The sequence below is a fragment of the Ylistrum balloti genome, unplaced genomic scaffold (assembly GCF_031769215.1).
Source record: "Ylistrum balloti isolate Yb309-2 unplaced genomic scaffold, AGI_CSIRO_Ybal_v1 Utg370226, whole genome shotgun sequence".
Lineage (NCBI taxonomy): Eukaryota > Metazoa > Mollusca > Bivalvia > Pectinida > Pectinidae > Ylistrum > Ylistrum balloti.
In genome coordinates this window covers 881,883-903,591 of record NW_026782188.1, presented here as the reverse complement: position 1 = coordinate 903,591, position 21,709 = coordinate 881,883, and the positions used below count along the sequence as shown (strand labels likewise).

General features: G+C 34.8%; 1 protein-coding gene across 1 annotated transcript in view; it reads right to left on the bottom strand.

Moving 5' to 3' along the window:
• The window catches only part of LOC132551894 (U3 small nucleolar RNA-associated protein 6 homolog), a 144,275-nt gene that overhangs the window by 1,919 nt on the left and 120,647 nt on the right, over positions 1–21,709 (bottom strand). Inside the window, exons 18-21 of the mRNA XM_060216040.1 lie at positions 15,293–15,370; positions 14,848–14,954; positions 13,864–13,930; positions 5,066–5,138 (exon numbers count right to left, since the gene is read on the bottom strand). Coding sequence (XP_060072023.1) covers positions 5,066–5,138; positions 13,864–13,930; positions 14,848–14,954; positions 15,293–15,370 — 325 coding nt within the window. The remainder of the gene's footprint in view (positions 1–5,065; positions 5,139–13,863; positions 13,931–14,847; positions 14,955–15,292; positions 15,371–21,709) is intronic.

Genomic DNA, 21,709 nt, shown 5'->3' with positions numbered 1-21,709 from the left:
ATATTTTGTTGTAGACAAAGAGAGACAATATGGCAACATTAAAACCAACAATAATGATTCTAGAATGGTGAGTCAAAAGTGAGTGACTAATGTGGTTCACTAATGGAAGTAAACAGCATCTATACAATCGTAACCAATTCAAATCTCAGGTACTTCAACACAGTCAGAAGTGACAATAATTCACCTTACTGTTTGATAGATATTGAGAATTCAGATTCCACAGAGATCTTCGTTGCTTCTACATATACGTTTCAGTCCCAAGTTTAATATGTACAATTGCAACAACCTTGCAAAGTCAAAATCCAAGATGGCCACCTGTCGGCCACTTTTTTTTCTGATCAGTCCCAAAGTAAAATGGGCACAACTAGAAATCAAGGGAAACCTAAATTGCTTACGGAAGGATGGACAGATGACGGACAACAGACGTGGGGTGATTTGAATAGCCCACCATCTGTTGATGGTGGGCTGAAGAAAAATAAATGAAAACAAAAACAAAAATACCTAAGCAAACACAAAACCTAACCAAAAAATATATACATAAATAAACTCATCTGTCAAAATCAAAGGTCCACTGAAATATACATAATTAAGGATCAATTGGCACCCACAAATCAAATATGAAGATTCATTATTAATTCTTATTAATTAATTATTAATTAAGTTCAAACAATTTTTTAAATGTCAAACTCCATGATGGTTACCTGCTAGCCTTATTTTCACTATCAAAATAAAAGTGTTACATTGTACTACAGAAGGTTGGAGAGTATTACAGAATTAACTTGCTAAGTGTTACACTGTACTACAGAAGGTTGGAGAGAGAATTACATAATCAACTTGTAAAGTGTTACATTGTACTACAGAAGGTTTCACAGAATTAACTTGCTAAGTGTTACATTGTACTACAGAAGGTTGGAGAGTATTACAGAATTAACTTTCTAAGTGTTACACTGTACTACAGAAGGTTTGAGAGTATTACAGAATTAACTTTCTAAGTGTTACACTGTACTACAGAAGGTTGGAGAGTATTACAGAATTAACTTTCTAAGTGTTACATTGTACTACAGAAGGTTGGAGAGTATTACAGAATTAACTTGCTAAGTGTTACACTGTACTACATTGTACTACAGAAGGTTGAAGAGTATTACAGAATCAACTTCAAAGTGTTACATTGTACTACATAAGGTTAGAGAGAATTACATAATCAATAGTCAAAGTGTTACATTGTACTACAGAAGGTTTGACAGTATTACAGAATTAACTTTCTAAGTGTTACACTGTACTACAGAAGGTTTGACAGTATTACAGAATTAACTTTCTAAGTGTTACATTGTACTACAGAAGGTTTCAGAGTATTACAGAATTAACTTGCTAAGTGTTACATTGTACTACAGAAGGTTGGAGAGTATTACAGAATTAACTTGCTAAGTGTTACATTGTACTACAGAAGGATTACAGTTAACTTGGTGTTACATTGTACTACAGAAAGTATTACAGAATTAACTTTCTAAGTGTTACATTGTACTACAGAAGGTTTGACAGTATTACAGAATTAACTTGCTAAGTGTTACACTGTACTACAGAAGGTTGGAGAGTATTACAGAATTAACTTGCTAAGTGTTACACTGTACTACAGAAGGTTGGAGAGTATTACAGAATTAACTTGCTAAGTGTTACACTGTACTACAGAAGGTTGGAGAGTATTACAGAATTAACTTTCTAAGTGTTACATTGTACTACAGAAGGTTGGAGAGTATTACAGAATTAACTTTCTAAGTGTTACACTGTACTACAGAAGGTTTGACAGTATTACAGAATTAACTTAACTTTCTAAGTGTTACATAAAGTGTTGCTAAGTTACACTGTACTACAGAAGGTTGGAGAGTATTACAGAATGTTAACTTACTACAGAAGGTTGGAGAGTATTACTTAAGTGTTACACTGTACTACAGAAGGTTGGAGAGTATTACAGAATTAACTTGCTAAGTGTTACACTGTACTACAGAAGGTTGGAGAGTATTACAGAATTAACTTGCTAAGTGTTACACTGTACTACAGAAGGTTGGAGAGTATTACAGAATTAACTTTCTAAGTGTTACACTGTACTACAGAAGGTTGGAGAGTATTACAGAATTAACTTGCTAAGTGTTACACTGTACTACAGAAGGTTGGAGAGTATTACAGAATTTACTTGCTAAGTGTTACATTGTACTACAGAAGGTTGGAGAGTATTACAGAATTAACTTCCTAAGTGTTACACTGTACTACAGAAGGTTGGAGAGTATTACAGAATTAACTTTCTAAGTGTTACACTGTACTACAGAAGGTTGGAGAGTATTACAGAATTAACTTTCTAAGTGTTACATTGTACTACAGAAGGTTTCAAGTGTTACACTGTATTACAGAATTAACTTGTACTAAGTGTTACAGACAGAAGGTTGGAGAGTATTACAGAATTAACTTGTAAGTGTTACACTGTACTACAGAAGGTTGGACAGAATTAACTTGCTAAGTGTTACATTGTACTACAGAAGGTTGGAGAGTATTACAGAATTAACTTGCTAAGTGTTACACTGTACTACAGAAGGTTGGAGAGTATTACAGAATTAACTTTCTAAGTGTTACATTGTACTACAGTATTACTACAGAAGGTTAACTTTCTAAGTGTTACACTGTACTACAGAAGGTTTGAGAGTATTACAGAATTAACTTTCTAAGTGTTACACTGTACTACAGAAGGTTGGAGAGTATTACAGAATTAACTTTCTAAGTGTTACACTGTACTACAGAAGGTTGGAGAGTATTACAGAATTAACTTTCTAAGTGTTACACTGTACTACAGAAGGTTGGAGAGTATTACAGAATTAACTTGCTAAGTGTTACATTGTACTACAGAAGGTTGGAGAGTATTACAGAATTAACTTTCTAAGTGTTACACTGTACTACAGAAGGTTGGAGAGTATTACAGAATTAACTTGCTAAGTGTTACACTGTACTACAGAAGGTTGGAGAGTATTACAGAATTAACTTGCTAAGTGTTACACTGTACTACAGAAGGTTGAATTAACTTTCTAAGAGAGTATTTACAGAATTAACTTAACTTGCTAAGTGTTACACTGTACTACAGAAGGTTGGAGAGTATTACAGAATAAACTTTCGAAGTGTTACACTGTACTACAGAAGGTTAACTTACAGAATTAACTTGCTAAGTGTTACACTGTACTACAGAAGGTTGGAGAGTATTACAGAATTAACTTGCTAAGTGTTACACTGTACTACAGAAGGTTGGAGAGTATTACAGAATTAACTTGCTAAGTGTTACACTGTACTACAGAAGGTTGGAGAGTATTACAGAATTAACTTGCTAAGTGTTACACTGTACTACAGAAGGTTGGAGAGTATTACTTAACTTAACTTTCTAGTGTTACACTGTACTACAGAAGGTTGGAGAGTATTACAGAATTAACTTGCTAAGTGTTACACTTAACTTGCATTGTACTACAGAAGGTTGGAGAGTATTACAGAATTAACTTGCTAAGTGTTACATTGTACTACAGAAGGTTGGAGAGTATTACAGAATTAACTTGCTAAGTGTTACACTGTACTACAGAAGGTTTGACAGTATTACAGAATTAACTTTCTAAGTGTTACACTGTACTACAGAAGGTTGGAGAGTATTACAGAATTAACTTTCTAAGTGTTACACTGTACTACAGAAGGTTGGAGAGTATTACAGAATTAACTTTCTAAGTGTTACACTGTACTACAGAAGGTTTGACAGTATTACAGAATTAACTTTCTAAGTGTTACATTGTACTACAGAAGGTTGGAGAGTATTACAGAATTAACTTGCTAAGTGTTACACTGTACTACAGAAGGTTTGACAGTATTACAGAATTAACTTTCTAAGTGTTACACTGTACTACAGAAGGTTGGAGAGTATTACAGAATTAACTTGCTAAGTGTTACACTGTACTACAGAAGGTTGGAGAGTATTACAGAATTAACTTGCTAAGTGTTACACTGTACTACAGAAGGTTGGAGAGTATTACAGAATTAACTTGCTAAGTGTTACACTGTACTACAGAAGGTTGGAGAGTATTACAGAATTAACTTTCTAAGTGTTACACTGTACTACAGAAGGTTTGACAGTATTACAGAATTAACTTGCTAAGTGTTACACTGTACTACAGAAGGTTGGAGAGTATTACAGAATTAACTTGCTAAGTGTTACACTGTACTACAGAAGGTTGGAGAGTATTACAGAATTAACTTTCTAAGTGTTACACTGTACTACAGAAGGTAATTAACTTTCTAAGTGTTATTAACTTGCTAAGTGTTACACTGTACTACAGACTTGCTAAGTGTTACACTGTACTACAGAAGGTTGGAGAGTATTACAGAATTAACTTTCTAAGTGTTACACTGTACTACAGAAGGTTGGAGAGTATTACAGAATTAACTTTCTAAGTGTTACATTGTACTACAGAAGGTTGGAGAGTATTACAGATTTAACTTTCTAAATGTTACATTGTACTACAGAAGGTTGGAGAGTATTACAGAATTAACTTGCTAAGTGTTACACTGTACTACAGAAGGTTGGAGAGTATTAAGTGTTACAGAGAAGGTTAAGAATTAACTTTCTAAGTGTTACATTGTACTACAGAAGGTTGGAGAGTATTACAGAATTAACTTTCTAAGTGTTACATGTACTACAGAAGGTTAATAGACTATCATCTTGTATTAAGAATTAACTTTCTAAGTGTTACACTGTACTACAGAAGGTTTGAGAGTATTACAGAATTAACTTCTCTAAGTGTTACACTTTAGTACTACAGAAGGTTTTTGGAGAGTATTACAGAATCCAGCGATTTAAAACAATAACTGTTAAGCTTTACATATTTCTGATCATTAGGACCTAACGACAAATCTGTGACATGCGATGTTTGTGTTAGAAGTAATGGTCCATACTGTTGTATAATGATGAGGATGTTAAGGCATGAGTATGGAGCCACTGATCTACATTGTGTAGGTGATTAGTCTAGTGAAAGTACAATTTGAGACTCACCAGTATCTGTCGACCCAAATTCAGTCACTGCATCCTCATAAGCCTGTCGTAACAGCTTCATCTTGGGTTTGGCCTGAAATGAATAATTACCAGACGTGTAGAACACAACTATGTACACATGGGTATTAGGAAAAGATAGTGTGGTAAACTAGTGAGGTTTAATAACAATAATAATAATAGACATCACAATATCATAATATTTTGAAAGAAATGATTTAACATGGAAAAGTACGTTAATGATAATCAGTTTAACAAATTACGGTCATGAAGCAACAGTTCCTGTAAAAAAACATTTATTCTTAAAATATTTACAAAGAAATAATATGATGTGTGTATATGATATTGTAGATGATCATGAAACTTAATTCACTGATTGGCTTACATTCAAATTAGAATTTGAAAATAATATTAATTCTAGATAAGAGTTACCTCCCTTGCCTTAGAGTTGATTTGATTACCAAACTACTTTATAGATATATACCCTCGACTCTCAACAGTGGTCAGATTTTATTATAGAAATTTCATGGTTTGTACAGAGTTGGAGACATCAAATCTCCAAACTTTTCCAGGTCTTTTGACAATTCTCATTTCAAAATTCAACAACTTTTCCCAGATGATCAAAAGCATTCTTGTTCAGTTAAAGTGTTGGAATTATCAATTTTCATAATAACGTTTGTATTTCTACTTAATTAATCATTATATATTTATGATTATAAGATGCACATAATAACTGTAACAAGAGGACCAAGAGCCTTAATGGTCATCTGCTTGACAATGCTTCTTATAACTTGTCACAGAAATGATTTTGTCAAAAAAGCTCATATAACTGCAAATGTAAATTGTGTATACATTAACTGCTGTTCTAAGCTAAGACTTCTAACCAAGTTTGCATTAAAAGAAATTACATCCAAGTTTGGAATTTTCAATAAAAAATATTCCAACCAGAAACAGTAGAACATCATTGAAATTTCAGTAAGCTGGACCCTTTTTTGGCCCTTCCCATCGGCCCTTGGGGGTTAGTCATGTGCATCTCAACAAACTGTCAGCTGATACTATTAAAAAAACCAAACCGTGATTTTCCTATATATAATACAGTAAGTTATACCCCCTCCCAAGGGTAAATGTGAGACCCTGCGGTCATGAAATTTACAATTTCTATAAAGCACCGTAAGAAACTTCCATCCATGAAGAGTTCTACATCATCTTGGTATTTTAGAAGAAGATTTTTGAAATATCTGTCAATTTCACCTATTTTTAGCTCTGCCCAACAGCCCCTGGGGGTCATCCAAGGTCAATAGGTGTATCTCATTAAACTGTCATCTGAAAGTAATTATTCTTACCAGGTCTGAACTATTTCCAATAGAAAATAAACAAATAATTTTGATAAATGAAATTTTCCTAAATAAACAATAGTAAAACTCAACCCTAGGGGAAAAGCGAGACCCTAGGGTCATGAAATTTACAATTTTGGTTAGGCATCTGAAGGTCTTTTCATCCATAAGAATACTTGATTCTATCAAACCTTCGATTTGAGAAGATTTTTAAAATTCCAGTCAATCTTTCCAATTTTTGGCCCTGCCGCAAAGCTCCTACGGGTCAGCTGAGGTCAATGTGTCCACATCAAACTGTCATCTTAAACCAATAATTTTAATCAGGTTTGAACTATTTCCAATAAAAATAAACAAATGATGTTCAAAATTGTTGTTTTCCAAATATAGTAAAATTTATTTGAGAAGATTTCTGAAGTTTCAATCAATTTGACCCTTTAAGGCCATGCCCCTCAGGCCCCTAGGGGTTAGGGACCTTAAAATTTTATAATTTTGGTGCACATTTAGCCCTGGAAGGTTTTTGTAAAATTTCATTGAAATCAGTTCAAAAGCTTTCCAGAGGAAGTCAGAAATGTTAAATTACTTAGGAATATTTGGTATCCCCATGGATAGGAATATTTTGTATCCCCATGGATAGGAATATTTGGTATCCCCATGGATAGGAATATTTTGTATCCCCATGGATAGGAATATTTTGTATCGGAATATTTGGTATCCCCATGGATAGGAATATTTTGTATCCCCATGGATAGGAATATTTTGTATCCCCATGGATAGGAATATTTGGTATCCCCATGGATAGGAATATTTTGTATCCCCATGGATAGGAATATTTTGTATCCCCATGGATAGGAATATTTTGTATCCCCATGGATAGGAATATTTTGTATCCCCATGGATAGGAATATTTGGTATGTAAATGGTTAGGAATATTTGGTTTGTAAATAGATAGGAATATTTGGTATGTAAATAGATAGGAATATTTGGTATGTAAATAGTTAGGAATATTTGGTATGTAAATAGTTAAGAATATTTGGTATGTAAATAGTTAGGAATATTTGGTATGTAAATAGTAAGGAACATTTGGCATGTAAATAGTTAGGAATATTTGGTATTTAAATAGATAGGAATATTTGGTATGTAATTGGTTAAGAATATTTGGTATGTAAATGGTTAGGAATATTTGGTATGTAAATAGTTAGGAATATTTGGTATGTAAATAGTTAGGAATATTTGGTATGTAAATAGTAAGGAACATTTGGCATGTAAATAGTTAGGAATATTTGGTATTTAAATAGATAGGAATATTTGGTATGTAATTGGTTAAGAATATTTGGTATGTAAATGGTCTGGAATATTTGGTATGTAAATAGTTAGGAATATTTGGTATGTAAATAGTTAGGAATATTTGGTATGTAAATAGTAAGGAACATTTGGCATGTAAATAGTTAGGAATATTTGGTATTTAAATAGATAGGAATATTTGGTATGTAATTGGTTAAGAATATTTGGTATGTAAATGGTCTGGAATATTTGGTAAGTAAATAGTTAGGAATATTTGGTAAGTAAATAGTTAGGAATATTTGGTATGTAAATGGTTAGGAATATTTGGTAAGTAAATAGTTAGGAATATTTGGTATGTAAATAGATAGGAATATTTGGTGTGTAACTAGTTAAGAATATTTGGTAAGTAAATGGTCTGGAATATTTGGTATGTAAATAGTTAGGAATATTTGGTATGTAAATGGTTAGGAATATTTGGTATGTAAATAGATAGGAATATTTGGTATGTAATTGGTTAAGAATATTTGGTATGTAAATGGTCTGGAATATTTGGTATGTAAATAGTTAGGAATATTTGGTATGTAAATAGTTAGGAATATTTGGTATGTAAATAGTAAGGAACATTTGGCATGTAAATAGTTAGGAATATTTGGTATTTAAATAGATAGGAATATTTGGTATGTAATTGGTTAAGAATATTTGGCATGTAAATAGTTAGGAATATTTGGTATTTAAATAGATAGGAATATTTGGTATGTAATTGGTTAAGAATATTTGGTATGTAAATGGTCTGGAATATTTGGTATGTAAATAGTTAGGAATATTTGGTATGTAAATAGTTCGGAATATTTGGTATTTAAATAGATAGGAATATTTGGTATGTAATTGGTTAAGAATATTTGGTATGTAAATGGTCTGGAATATTTAGTATGTAAATAGTTAGGAATATTTGGTATGTAAATAGTTAGGAATATTTGGTATTTAAATAGATAGGAATATTTGGTATGTAATTGGTTAAGAATATTTTGTATGTAAATGGTCTGGAATATTCGGTATGTAAATAGTAAGGAATATTTGGTATGTAAATGGTTAGGAATATTTGGTATGTAATTGGTTAAGAATATTTGGTATGTAAATAGTTAGGAATATTTGGTATGTAATTAGTTAGGAATATTTGGTATTTAAATAGATAGGAATATTTGGTATGTAATTGGTTAAGAATATTTGGTATGTAAATAGTTAGGAATATTTGGTATGTAAATGGTTAGGAATATTTGGTATGAATGGTCTGGAATATTTGGTATGTAAATAGTTAGGAATATTTGGTATCTAAATGGTCTGGAATATTTGGTAAGTAAATGGTTAGGAATATTTGGTATGTAAATGGTCTGGAATATTTGGTATGTAAATAGTAAGGAATATTTGGTATGTAAATGGTGTGGAATATTTGTTATGTAAATGGTCTGGAATATTTGGTATGTAAATTATTTAGGAATATTTGGCATGCAAATAGTTAAGAATATTTGGTATGTAATTGGTTAAGAATATTTAGTATGTAAATAGTTAGGAATATTTGGTATGTAAATAGTTAGGAATATTTGGTATGAATGGTCTGGAATATTTGGTATGTAATTGGTCTGGAATATTTGGTATGTAAATTATTTAGGAATATTTGGTATGTAAATAGTTAAGAATATTTGGTATGTAATTGGTTAAGAATATTTAGTATGTAAATGGTCTGGAATATTTGGTAAGTAAATGGTTAGGAATATTTGGGTAAATGGTCTGGAATATTTGGGATGTAAATAGTAAGGAACATTTGGCATGTAAATAGTTAAGAATATTTGGTATGTAATTGGTTAAGAATATTTGGTATGTAAATGGTCTGGAATATTTGGTATGTAAATAGTTAGGAATATTTGGTATGTAAATAGTTAGGAATATTTGGTATGTAAATGGTTAGGAATATTTGGTATGTAAATGGTTAGGAATATTTGGTATGTAAATAGTTAGGAATATTTGGTATGTAAATGGTTAGGAATATTTGGTATGTAAATAGTTAGGAATATTTGGTATGTAAATAGTTAGGAATATTTGGTATCTAAATGGTCTGGAATATTTGGTAAGTAATTGGTTAAGAATATTTGGTATGTAAATGGTCTGGAATATTTGGTATGTAAATAGTTAGGAATATTTGGTATGTAAATGGTTAGGAATATTTGGTATGTAAATAGTTAGGAATATTTGGTATGTAAATAGTTAGGAATATTTGGTATGTAAATAGATAGGAATATTTGGCATGTTAAATGTTTAGAAATATATGTTAGTTGTATTTTGTAAGTTGGTATGAGCTGACAATTGTAATCACAGTTTACTACAAAGCATGCCTAAGTAGACTAAAATTTCCGATGTTTTAGTTATAAATTTCATATCTTATTTGATATTGGGATGTTTTAGTGAACAAATACGGTAAATACATTGACACACTGATTTGTGAAAAATTGTTTCCATTTGACTTAATTAACTGTGACCTTGGCCACCCTCCTGTCCTCGGCGGAACATTCCTCTCCTGAAGCTGAACATTCCTCTCCTGAAGCTGCACGTGAGCATCAATAATTGAATACTTTCAATAAAATAAATCACCATCTAGGTGAATATACTTTATATCAACCAGTGTTATGTCTCCACACTGACCTCTTAGAGGACAATCCTGTCCCCACACTGACCTCTTAGAGGACAAGTCCTGTCCCCACACTGACCTCTTAGAGGACAAGTCTTCTCCCCACACTGACCTCTTAGAGGACAAGTCCTGTCCCCACACTGACCTCTTAGAGGACAAGTCCTGTCCCCACACTGACCTCTTAGAGGACAAGTCCTGTCCCCACACTGACCTCCTAGAGGACAAATCCTGTCCCCACACTGACCTGTCCCAACACTGACTTTCACAACAGAACAATAATTTCATGTCATTTGTATTAATGTCTAGTGAAACAAAATTATATTATAGAAGAATAAAAAGTTATTCACAAAAATAATTCATAGAGAGATTATGGAGTTGATAAATATTTGAATTCCTCCATCGCCTGTAAATTACGATGAATACTGATTCACTAACTACCCAGAGAGGCTACTTTCAGTGATATACTTAAACAGGATCAGATTACCTATTAATGAAAAAACTCCCGATATAATGATAATGTTGTAGATTTTTTTAGACCATCCAGTCACATCTTAATCATCTCCTAATAGCTTGTCATGATTTTAATAATGTATTACAAACAACCTTTTCATAGCCTTGAACAATCTCCAAAGAACTATTTTCTACAACATCATTGATTTTCAAAAAGCTTTCCATAAAACCTAGGGTATTAGGCACACTTAGAGCTTTCACAGTAATTACCAGCCTCATCAGCAGTAATATACCGCTGACAGTTTCTTTTGTTTACAGGCTGTGATGCTACCAGTCATTAACCACATATTTCAGGCCTTTCTATACACTAACAGCAAATTTTAATCTATTTTAAATCTCCAATCAGGTTATCACACAAAGCCAGTTTGGAAGACTCCAGGACAAAGTATACATGTTTATTGACACCTGTGGTCATCTCGAGTGACCACCGGTCCCTGGACCACACCCAACAGCGACATCACAAACCTTCTAACATTACAAATTTAATGCTCCTACTGAGTCATTAATCCATGCGATTAACCATGTCCATTACCGAAACTATTCACAAAGCCAAATAACTTCATTGTGGCTTTGGACCAAGAAAATTAATTTTGATAATGTAATTATTAATCATGTGATGTATATCATTGACATGCATCTGTCATACTGGTCTATTGGGTAGAGATGAATGGAGGGACTCGAATGACCATGAAACAGATAACATTCTAAGTACATGAGCAGTAGGAGATGGGGAGATTATATTGAAGGTGATTGATGGCCATATAATATTACTGTACAACAATAACTATAAATACTCCAACCACGAGTTCATTCTACCCAGAACTGTACCACTCCAACCACGAGTTCATTCTACCCAGAACTGTACCACTTCAACCACGAGTTCATTCTACCCAGAACTGTACCACTCCAATGACAGGTCCATCCTACCCAGAACTGTACCACTCCAATGACAGGTCCATCCTACCCAGAACTGTACCACTCCAATGACAAGTCCATCCAACCCAGAACTGTACCACTCCAATGACAGGTCCATCCTACCCAGAACTGAACAACTCCAATGACAGGTCCATCCTACCCAGAACTGTACCACTCCAATGACAGGTCCATCCTACCTAAAAATTTACCATTCCAATGACAGGACCATTAGGGACCATCAAGAACCATCGGAACAGGTCAACTGCAACAGTCACACCAGAAGTCCGCTGGACCCGTTACAGTCATACCACAAGAGGTCCACTGGATTTGTAACAGTCACAAAACACCTCAAGAGGTCCACGAGACCTGTTACACTCACAGACCAATACAAGAAGTCTATTTAACATGTGAATGTCATGGAACATCACACCTGTTAGAATAACAGAACATGACACAAAAGGTCCATTGGACCATGGCCAACAAAAGTCATTGGCCATCAAAATAACATCATGAGGCCTATTACAGCCACTGACCATCACAATAGGTCCATTAGACATGTTACAGCCACTGTCCATCACAATAGGTCCATAAGACCTGTTCCCGCCACTGTCCATCACAATAGGTCCATTACACCTGTTACAGCCACTGTCCATCACAATAGGTCCATAAGACCTGTTCCCGCCACTGTCCATCACAATAGGTCCATTAGACCTGTTCCTGCCACTGTCCATCACAATAGGTCCATTACACCTGTTACAGCCACTGTCCATCACAATAGGTCCATTAGACCTGTTACAGCCACTGACCATCACAATAGGTCCATTAGACCTGTTCCCGCCACTGTCCATCACAATAGGTCCATTAGACCTGTTACAGCCACTGACCATCACAATAGGTCCATTAGACCTGTTCCCGCCACTGTCCATCACAATAGGTCCATTAGACCTGTTACAGCCACTGACCATCACAATAGGTCCATTACACCTGTTACAGCCACTGTCCATCACAATAGGTCCATTAGACCTGTTACAGCCACTGACCATCACAATAGGTCCATTAGACCTGTTCCCGCCACTGTCCATCACAATAGGTCCATTAGACCTGTTACAGCCACTGACCATCACAATAGGTCCATTAGACCTGTTCCCGCCACTGTCCATCACAATAGGTCCATTAGACCTGTTACAGTCACTGTCCATCACAATAGGTCCATTAGACCTGTTCCCGCCACTGTCCATCACAATAGGTCCATTAGACCTGTTACAGTCACTGTCCATCACAATAGGTCCATTAGACCTGTTCCCGCCACTGTCCATCACAATAGGTCCATTAGACCTGTTACAGTCACTGTCCATCACAATAGGTCCATTAGACCTGTTACAGTCACTGTCCATCACAATAGGTCCATTACACCTGTTCCCGCCACTGTCCATCACAATAGGTCCATTAGACCTGTTACAGTCACTGTCCATCACAATAGGTCCATTAGACCTGTTACAGCCACTGACCATCACAATAGGTCCATTAGACCTGTTACAGTCACTGTCCATCACAATAGGTCCATTAGACCTGTTACAGCCACTGACCATCACAATAGGTCCATTAGACCTGTTACAGTCACTGTCCATCACAATAGGTCCATTAGACCTGTTACAGTCACTGTCCATCACAATAGGTCCATTAGACCTGTTACAGCCACTGACCATCACAATAGGTCCATTAGACCTGTTACAGTCACTGTCCATCACAATAGGTCCATTAGACCTGTTACAGTCACTGACCATCAGAAGAGGTTCAACAGACCACAAAAGTCACTGACCATCAGATGAGACCAGGTCCATTGGACCTGTAATAATCACAGATCATAACAAGAGATCTACAGGAACAGGCCTAATAGTCCTGCTACAGCTTTGTATTGTATAAACAAATCATGTTAAACAAACCTGTCACTGACAGTTACTGCTTATTCATTAATTTTGGTATAAATATCATTTGATACATTCTAACTTTTCTTCAGAAGATTTTCCATTCCTAGCTGTCTTTACTGAAGTGAGAGCATATGGGATTCATTTGATGCTTACCTGGGACATTTCCATCTTAATATATTCCTGAATGAGCTGTAAGGGTACAAGCCCAGCCTGCATAAACCTGAAACAATACAAAAGTCTCATTGTTACAAGGACTTTTACCCTTTTAATATAAATACACCAAAGTAAAGTACCTTTCAGGACATAGGGGTAATTAAACATCACACCATGAATTATCCATGGAAGGCCTCCATGCATGTGAGACAGACTATTCTCTATTTGCCTGACAAGCTCCCATCAGCTTGCCAATTCTCAACCGACTGAAAGTAAAAAAATCAATTTACAAACAGCTCCCATGATCATTAATAGATTTTTAGGTGAAAATATAACATTTTTCAGCCTAATTTATTCCAAGGTCACGGGCCTGCTGACATCACAATAAGTTGTAATATTACTTAGGTAATGTCTGCTCCTGCTATACCCTATCAATGAGATGCACACAGAGGACTTATGGCTGGGAAAGCAACACACTTCTGACATAAACTGCATATCACCTTGACAAAATGAATGGCATATCAAAATATCAGCTTAATTTCTTACAGTTGATTTGCCCAATCCGACAAGTTAAGCTGCCTGCTGATCTGTACACAGGCAATCACTGTTTTCTCAATGGTGTGAGAAATGAAATCTGGAGCAGGGACAATGGTTGTATCGAGTGGGCTTATGGTGGGACTAAGGCTTGATGACACTGGTCTGCTACATGTAATCTCAGAAAATCTTATGCACACACATCACCTTTACCACATTTTTCATGATTATGAAAAAGTGTCCAAGGACATGACAGATTGCTGATGATATCAATTCACACTTGAATTACACACATTTGTGCATTTTCAAGATCCTAATTAAATTTCTGAATTTCAATTTGAAAATTGAAGTCAAGGTGAAACAGGAGATTGAATGTCAGGGCTCAGAAGATGTGAAACCGATTGATCCAACAACATTAGAAAGAGAAATATGATTGAGTAGTGATATTACCTTTTATAGAGATCCCGAGTTTGGCTGATACCTGCAGACATGTAAGTCCACTGTAAGTAAAGCACCTTCACAGGTCCTGATACTGTCCGATGGCTATTAACACCTTTCTGAAAAAGTTATACCCAATAAAATATACTACTGAGTACATTTTTGTAAAATGTACTTTAGAAAATACATTACATTGAGTAGGATTCTACTGTATATCTCAACACCTTATCATACTCCATAATACACCAAATTTGTAATCTGCAATAGTATTGATAATTCCTTATAAAAAGAATGATATTTTTCTGTCTGTTATTACCATCATAATTATGTCCCCTGATCTTTCCTTTCATCTTAAATGAAGTTATCATTGACAACTCACCTCAAATAATGTGTTGGTTGAATCTGATTAACAACTCACCTCAAATAATGTTTTGGTTGAATCTGATTAACAACTCACCTCAAATAATGTGTTGGTTAAATCTGATTTGTTGGCGATACAGTAGTCCAGAACCAACTGCCACAGGGGAAGACTCTTCTGTAATGGAATAGGAAAAGATATAACAAGACATCAGGTAACAGTAATAGGAGTAGTAGGAACAGTACTATTAACCAAAACATTGCAGAATAACTTACAGTTAATGTAAAATACATTTTTTAGTTTCTAAGTATGAATTTTCCACAAAATTTCAGGTGTTGTTCAGGCATCATGGTTGCCTTACTGAACTTTCCATAAGGCTGAAAACTAACACTTTATCAACTTCCTTTCATCAACATCCCCACCAATTTTCAGTTCAGTAGCACCAGTGGAACTTGAAAAGAGTTTTAATATGTGATTTACAAGATGGCTGTCATGACAGCCATATTTAATTAAAAAAAAATAACATCATACCAGGACCATCTCATGATCCTATTTCAGACAATTTTTTTGAAGAAGAAACACAATGGCTATATGTAATCCTGACCCTTTGATTCAGACGACCTTATTAGGAATTAACTTTCAAGCCCTTAAGGACCAGATATTTGACTTCAACTTTCTAAAGAATTTATTGGCAAGGACTGGTTGGCCTTTTGGTCACTTTAACATGAATTGTGAGATGTCATACTGTCCTGTTCTGGTTGTGACATTTCAGTGTGACAACAATATAGTTAACTCCCCCGCTCCGATTAGCTTCACTATCTGTGGACACTTCAAGCCTTCAAATGACGTCAGCTGTTGTAAGGATGTGTACCACAAACAATAAGACTATATTTGGTTTCGTTTTAAGTGAATATACACAAGACATGCTATACTAAGAAATACAGATAATATTTTTTCAAATTGTTTTCAATTATTCCATGTGGAGTAGAGCCAAGAAAATATAATCACATTTCTTCACTTAGATATATAAAAATATATCCTTTATGCAATTCTCAGTTTAGGCCTTAAAATGGAACAGCTCCCCAGAGACTGCAGCAGAAAGAGATTCTTTGGAATAAACCAAATCTCACAAATCTCTAGATAATAATTTTTTGGGTAAAATGAAAATACATTGTTTAACTGCATAACATCTAATCAAAGTTCCAGTGAAATACAAATAGAGCCATACATTTCTGACAGATTTTAGCTTTTAATTTTGTTATTAGAATGAAAATGTAGTACAGAAATAGCACAATGAGAACGCCTCAACAGATTTTTATAATTCTTAGTGGAATAAATACCCTGTTACCTTTTTATAGTGACTAATTTTCTTGAGCAACTATACTCAGATAAGATCTTGTACATTTTTAGAGTAACTTATTTTCTAGAGCGACTATGCTGTGATAATCACTTCGTCCCTTTTTATGTTGACTTACGGTACTTTTTATATTGACTTACGGTACTTTTTATATTGACTTACGGTACTTTTTATATTGACTTACGGTACTTTTTATATTGACTTACGGTACTTTTTATATTGACTTACGGTACTTTTTGACCCTTTTTAAAGCGACCATCGTTCAGATTGACCATGTTTTAATAAACTCCATTTTGCAAAGATTTGTCAGCAAGGTTTATTTACCTCAATTATCTTATAACCTGGTATAGGTTATATCTCCCCCAAATATCTTATAACCTGATATAGGTTTATCTACCTCAAATATCTTATAACCTGGTATAGGTCATATCTACCTCAATTATCTTATAACCTGGTATAGGTTTATCTACCTCAAATATCTTATAACCTGGTATAGGTTATATCTACCTCAAATATCTTATAACCTAGTATAGGTTTATCTACCTCAAATATCTTATAACCTAGTATAGGTTTATCTACCTCAAATATCTTATAACCTGGTATAGGTCATATCTACCTCAAATATCTTATAACCTAGTATAGGTTTATCTACCTCAAATATCTTATAACCTGGTATAGGTTTATCTAACTCAAATATCTTATAACCTGGTATAGTTCATATCTACCTCAAATATCTTATAACCTAGTATAGGTTTATCTACCTCAAATATCTTATAACCTGGTATAGGTCATATCTACCTCAAATATCTTATAACCTGGTATAGGTTTATCTACCTCAATTATCTTATAACCTAGTATAGGTTTATCTACCTCAATTATCTTATAACCTAGTATAGGTTTATCTACCTCAAATATCTTATAACCTGGTATAGGTTTATCTAACTCAAATATCTTATAACCTGGTATAGGTCATATCTACCTGAAATATCTTATAACCTGGTATAGGTTTATCTACCTCAAATATCTTATAACCTGGTATAGGTTTATCTACCTCAAATATCTTATAACCTAGTATAGGTTTATCTAACTCAAATATCTTATAACATGGTATAGGAGTACAAGTTCCACACACAGATGTTGAATGAAGCAATAGTACATATTTCATACACAGATGTTCAGTGAAGGAATAGTACAAGCTTCACACACAGATTTTACATGAAGTAACAGGCACTTTTACACAGATCTTACTCAACAGAAACCAAGTTTTTTTTTCATTCAATTCATTGTGACAGGACAACCATAGCACTAATAAATCTCCCTGGATACCAATATCACACTACTAAATCTCCCTGGATACCAATATAGCACTTCTTAATCGTCTTGGATACAGAAGTTGATTTGTCAACAATGTTTTATATTTGTACTTAAGTCATTAACGAGTAGGAATCTCATCTAACATCGCATCAAATCACACTCTGGGGACTACAACACATTCTTGTGTGCAAATGACAGGTTAACTGATGTTTAACTGTTTAACTGTTAAAGTGTGTTTCAGAACAAACTTTTTTTTATTGAGAATAATGACTATTTCCTTTGTTTATAGAAAACTGGTACAGTGATGTAAGCTTGCTTGATCAGATTTGGTAGTTTTCATTCAGGAATATAGACTTGAGATGACCTAAACTTTGCCACAGGTGTTAAACAAAGTGTAGTCAAATTGACTACAGTCCATTCTTACCATCTTGTGTATTTTTTGACCAAAAATATGTTTATCGTCTCGTCACACTATTTTCCACCTTAGTGTACTGAGGATTATAATACAACTGAATGAGTATGTACTACAGTGAGAGTACGCTCCACACTGGTCATTTGTCTGATGAGTGTGACTGTGTAGTCATCAAAACATCACACTCTAATCTACAGTGGTCATTTGTCTGATGAAGGTGACTGTGTAGTCATCGAAACGTCACACTCTAATCTACAGTGGTCATTTGTCTGATGAAGGTGACTGTGTAGTCATCGTAACGTCACACTCTAATCTACAGTGGTCATTTGTCTGATGAAGGTGACTGTGTAGTCATCGAAACGTCACACTCTAATCTACACTGGTCATTTGTCTGATGAAGGTGACTGTGTAGTCATCGAAACGTCACACTCTAATCTACAGTGGTCATTTGTCTGATGAAGGTGACTGTGTAGTCATCGAAACATCACACTCTAATCTACACTGGTCATTTGTCTGATGAAGGTGACTGTGTAGTCATCGAAACATCACACTCTGCTCTCCTGCTGCTTTTATTATATTTGTTCACCAACCAGAAGAAAATGTTCGGAAATATGTTTTAAACTATATCAACAGTCAACTATAGGCCAATCCCAAGTAACTACAACTTCAGACCAAATACTGAAAAACATAAAAGCTTTTTGTTGGTAAAATTTGACACTGATGTAAAATAATGGACATTTTAAAGCCATCCTTATGTTACCTCAGCTCACAAAAATATAAATTGTTCCTCTGAATATCTAAAAAAATGTGTATAAAGGTAACGACAAATTACAGAGAGATATACACTCAGTATTCAAGGTGACCTTGGAACATGACAGATCCTCTTATGGGAACAACAAATCTCATTCATCATAATCATACTTTCTAAAACTCAAATTCATCTATTAAGCTTGTACAAATCTGACCTTGAAATGAATTGAACATGTCAGCTTGGATGTATCTTATATTGACTTGAAAAACATCGCTGAACTGATCAATGGGCCGACTTGATATCTGCAGCCGAAGATTGCACAAAAACCGAATAAATAGCACATTTAAATAGAAATTTTTCAATAAAACTACACAATACAGCTGTTTTCGGAACAGATTGAAAATGTACCATGTGTCAAACCTGTGTCCTTGTCCTTTGCAAGGTGCACGCACATAAGAGCAAAAATATGACATTGTTTTCAGAATCCTTTCAGAATTGAAGAGTGACTGCAATGAGCTATACAAAAGACATGAGTAAATCTATATGTTTACCTTTCTTAACAAAATTGTGTACATATAAAATTGAATAAGTTCAACAGAAAATACACCTGTAGATTTTTTGTTTTAAAGGTTAGCAAGCTTGTCTATAAATATCATTCTTAGTTCTCAAAATATTGAACACTCTTAAGGTTGGGAACACTAAAATACACGAGTATCAGTGAAACTGATGAATGCTCCCTAGGAACAACTCTACTGGGCAAAAGTTTTAGGTAAAACGCAATAATTCTGTAAAAAAAAAAAAAAAAAACAGATTTCAAGCACTTTATTTGGTATACTGTACATCCTCTTAGAAAGACAATTGTATACACCAAGTTTCATTATTCTATCTTACTTAAATACAAACGAAGTTATGTTTTGGACATAAAAGGTTAAACAAAGGGCAATAACTCTGTAATTAATGGGTTACAGGCCCTCAATATGGTACATTGTACATCATTTTAGTATGACCAATGTTTACGCTAAGTTTCATTATCCTAATGTAAATGCAAGCCAAATTGCAATAACACTGCAAATGAGAGCTTGTGGGCCCTGAATTTAGTACACTACACATTGTCTTAGTATGACTAATGTATGACTGTGGGCAAAGCTATGCTTCAGAAACGAAAGGATGGGTGGAAAGACGTACGAACAGGCAGACAAAGTGGTGACTATTATTAACATGTCATATGACTTAGTATAGATCATTAACATGTCATATGACTTAGTATAGATCATTAACATGTCATATGATTTAATAAAGATCACTAACATGTCATATGATTTAGTATATACTAAACAAAAAAAGAAAGGTAACACTACTTTATTCTGTGATTAATTAATTAACCCCTTCATAAATCCTTACCAATCATGTACGAATAAAGTAATTGATCAATTCTGATAAAACTGCAGTCATGGTTCATAATAAAACTTTGCATTCAGCTGATTTTATTCGACTGTAAAGGACGATGGGGTCAATTTCAAAGGTAACACCATTAGTAACGGGTATGGCCACCGTTTGCGAAGTAAACAGCATTGCAGCGTCGTGATGGAACTCGTAAACCGGCGGATAATTCAAGGAGAGATGTTGTTCCATTCAGCGATCAAGGCTTGGGCCAGCTCCTGCAAATTTGACGAATGATTTTGACGTTCTCTCATGCGTCGCCCAAGAACGTCCCAGACATGCTCAATCAGTGACAAATCAGGTGATTTAGATGGCCAATCTAACACCTGTCCGTTATTCTGCTGCAAGAAAGTTCTGCTGACGCGACTGGTGTGTGCTGGTGCGTTAACCTGTTGAAAAATGGCGCCAATGCCATGGTGTCTTAAGAATAGCAGAACCACTGGTCTTAAAATTTCGTCCCGATATCGAATGCCGGTTAAATTGCCATTTAACACAACAAGCGTGGTACGAGTCCCCCCACAAATACCACCCCAAACCATTACACTTCCGCCGCGATGCAGCAGTTTGCAAAATGCTCCCCTCATCGCCTCCACACTCTGTGCCTTCCGTCACCGTGTTGCAGACAAAACCTGGACACATCTGAAAACAGAACATTGTTCCATTGTCGTAAGGCCCAACGACGGTGAACACAGGTCCAGTTACGCCGATTATTACAGTGACGTTGCAACAAATTGGGTCCAGTGTAGGGACGCCGCACTTTCAATTGGTAGGCCCTCAACCTGTTGCGGACTGTTTGGGGAGACACACGATGCCAAAACAATGTCCTTATAGTCTGTACTGCGGTTACGAATCGATTGCGCAAGTGTATCAATCGTATACGACGGTCATCCCTGGCGGTCGTTTTACCGGGTCGGCCGGGGCATAATGATAAAGTTGATAGATAGAAAGATTCGGTGATTTCTAAGCCCTAACGATCTAAGGAACAGTTGTCAGTTTGAATGTTTATGAAATTCAAGCGGAGATACAAGTTAGTCGCAGAAAACCTTTTGCAGCTCTTTCGCTACTACAAACTTACACGCTTGAATGATTTTGGTAACCCCCTTGGAATTTGTAATGTAAAACATTACCATTTTCTAATACTGTACAAACGTCATTTTGTTTTCACTCATTTACAGGTATTCACCAAGGAAACATGTTAACCTTTCTTTTTTTGTTGAGTGTAGATCACAAACATGTCATATG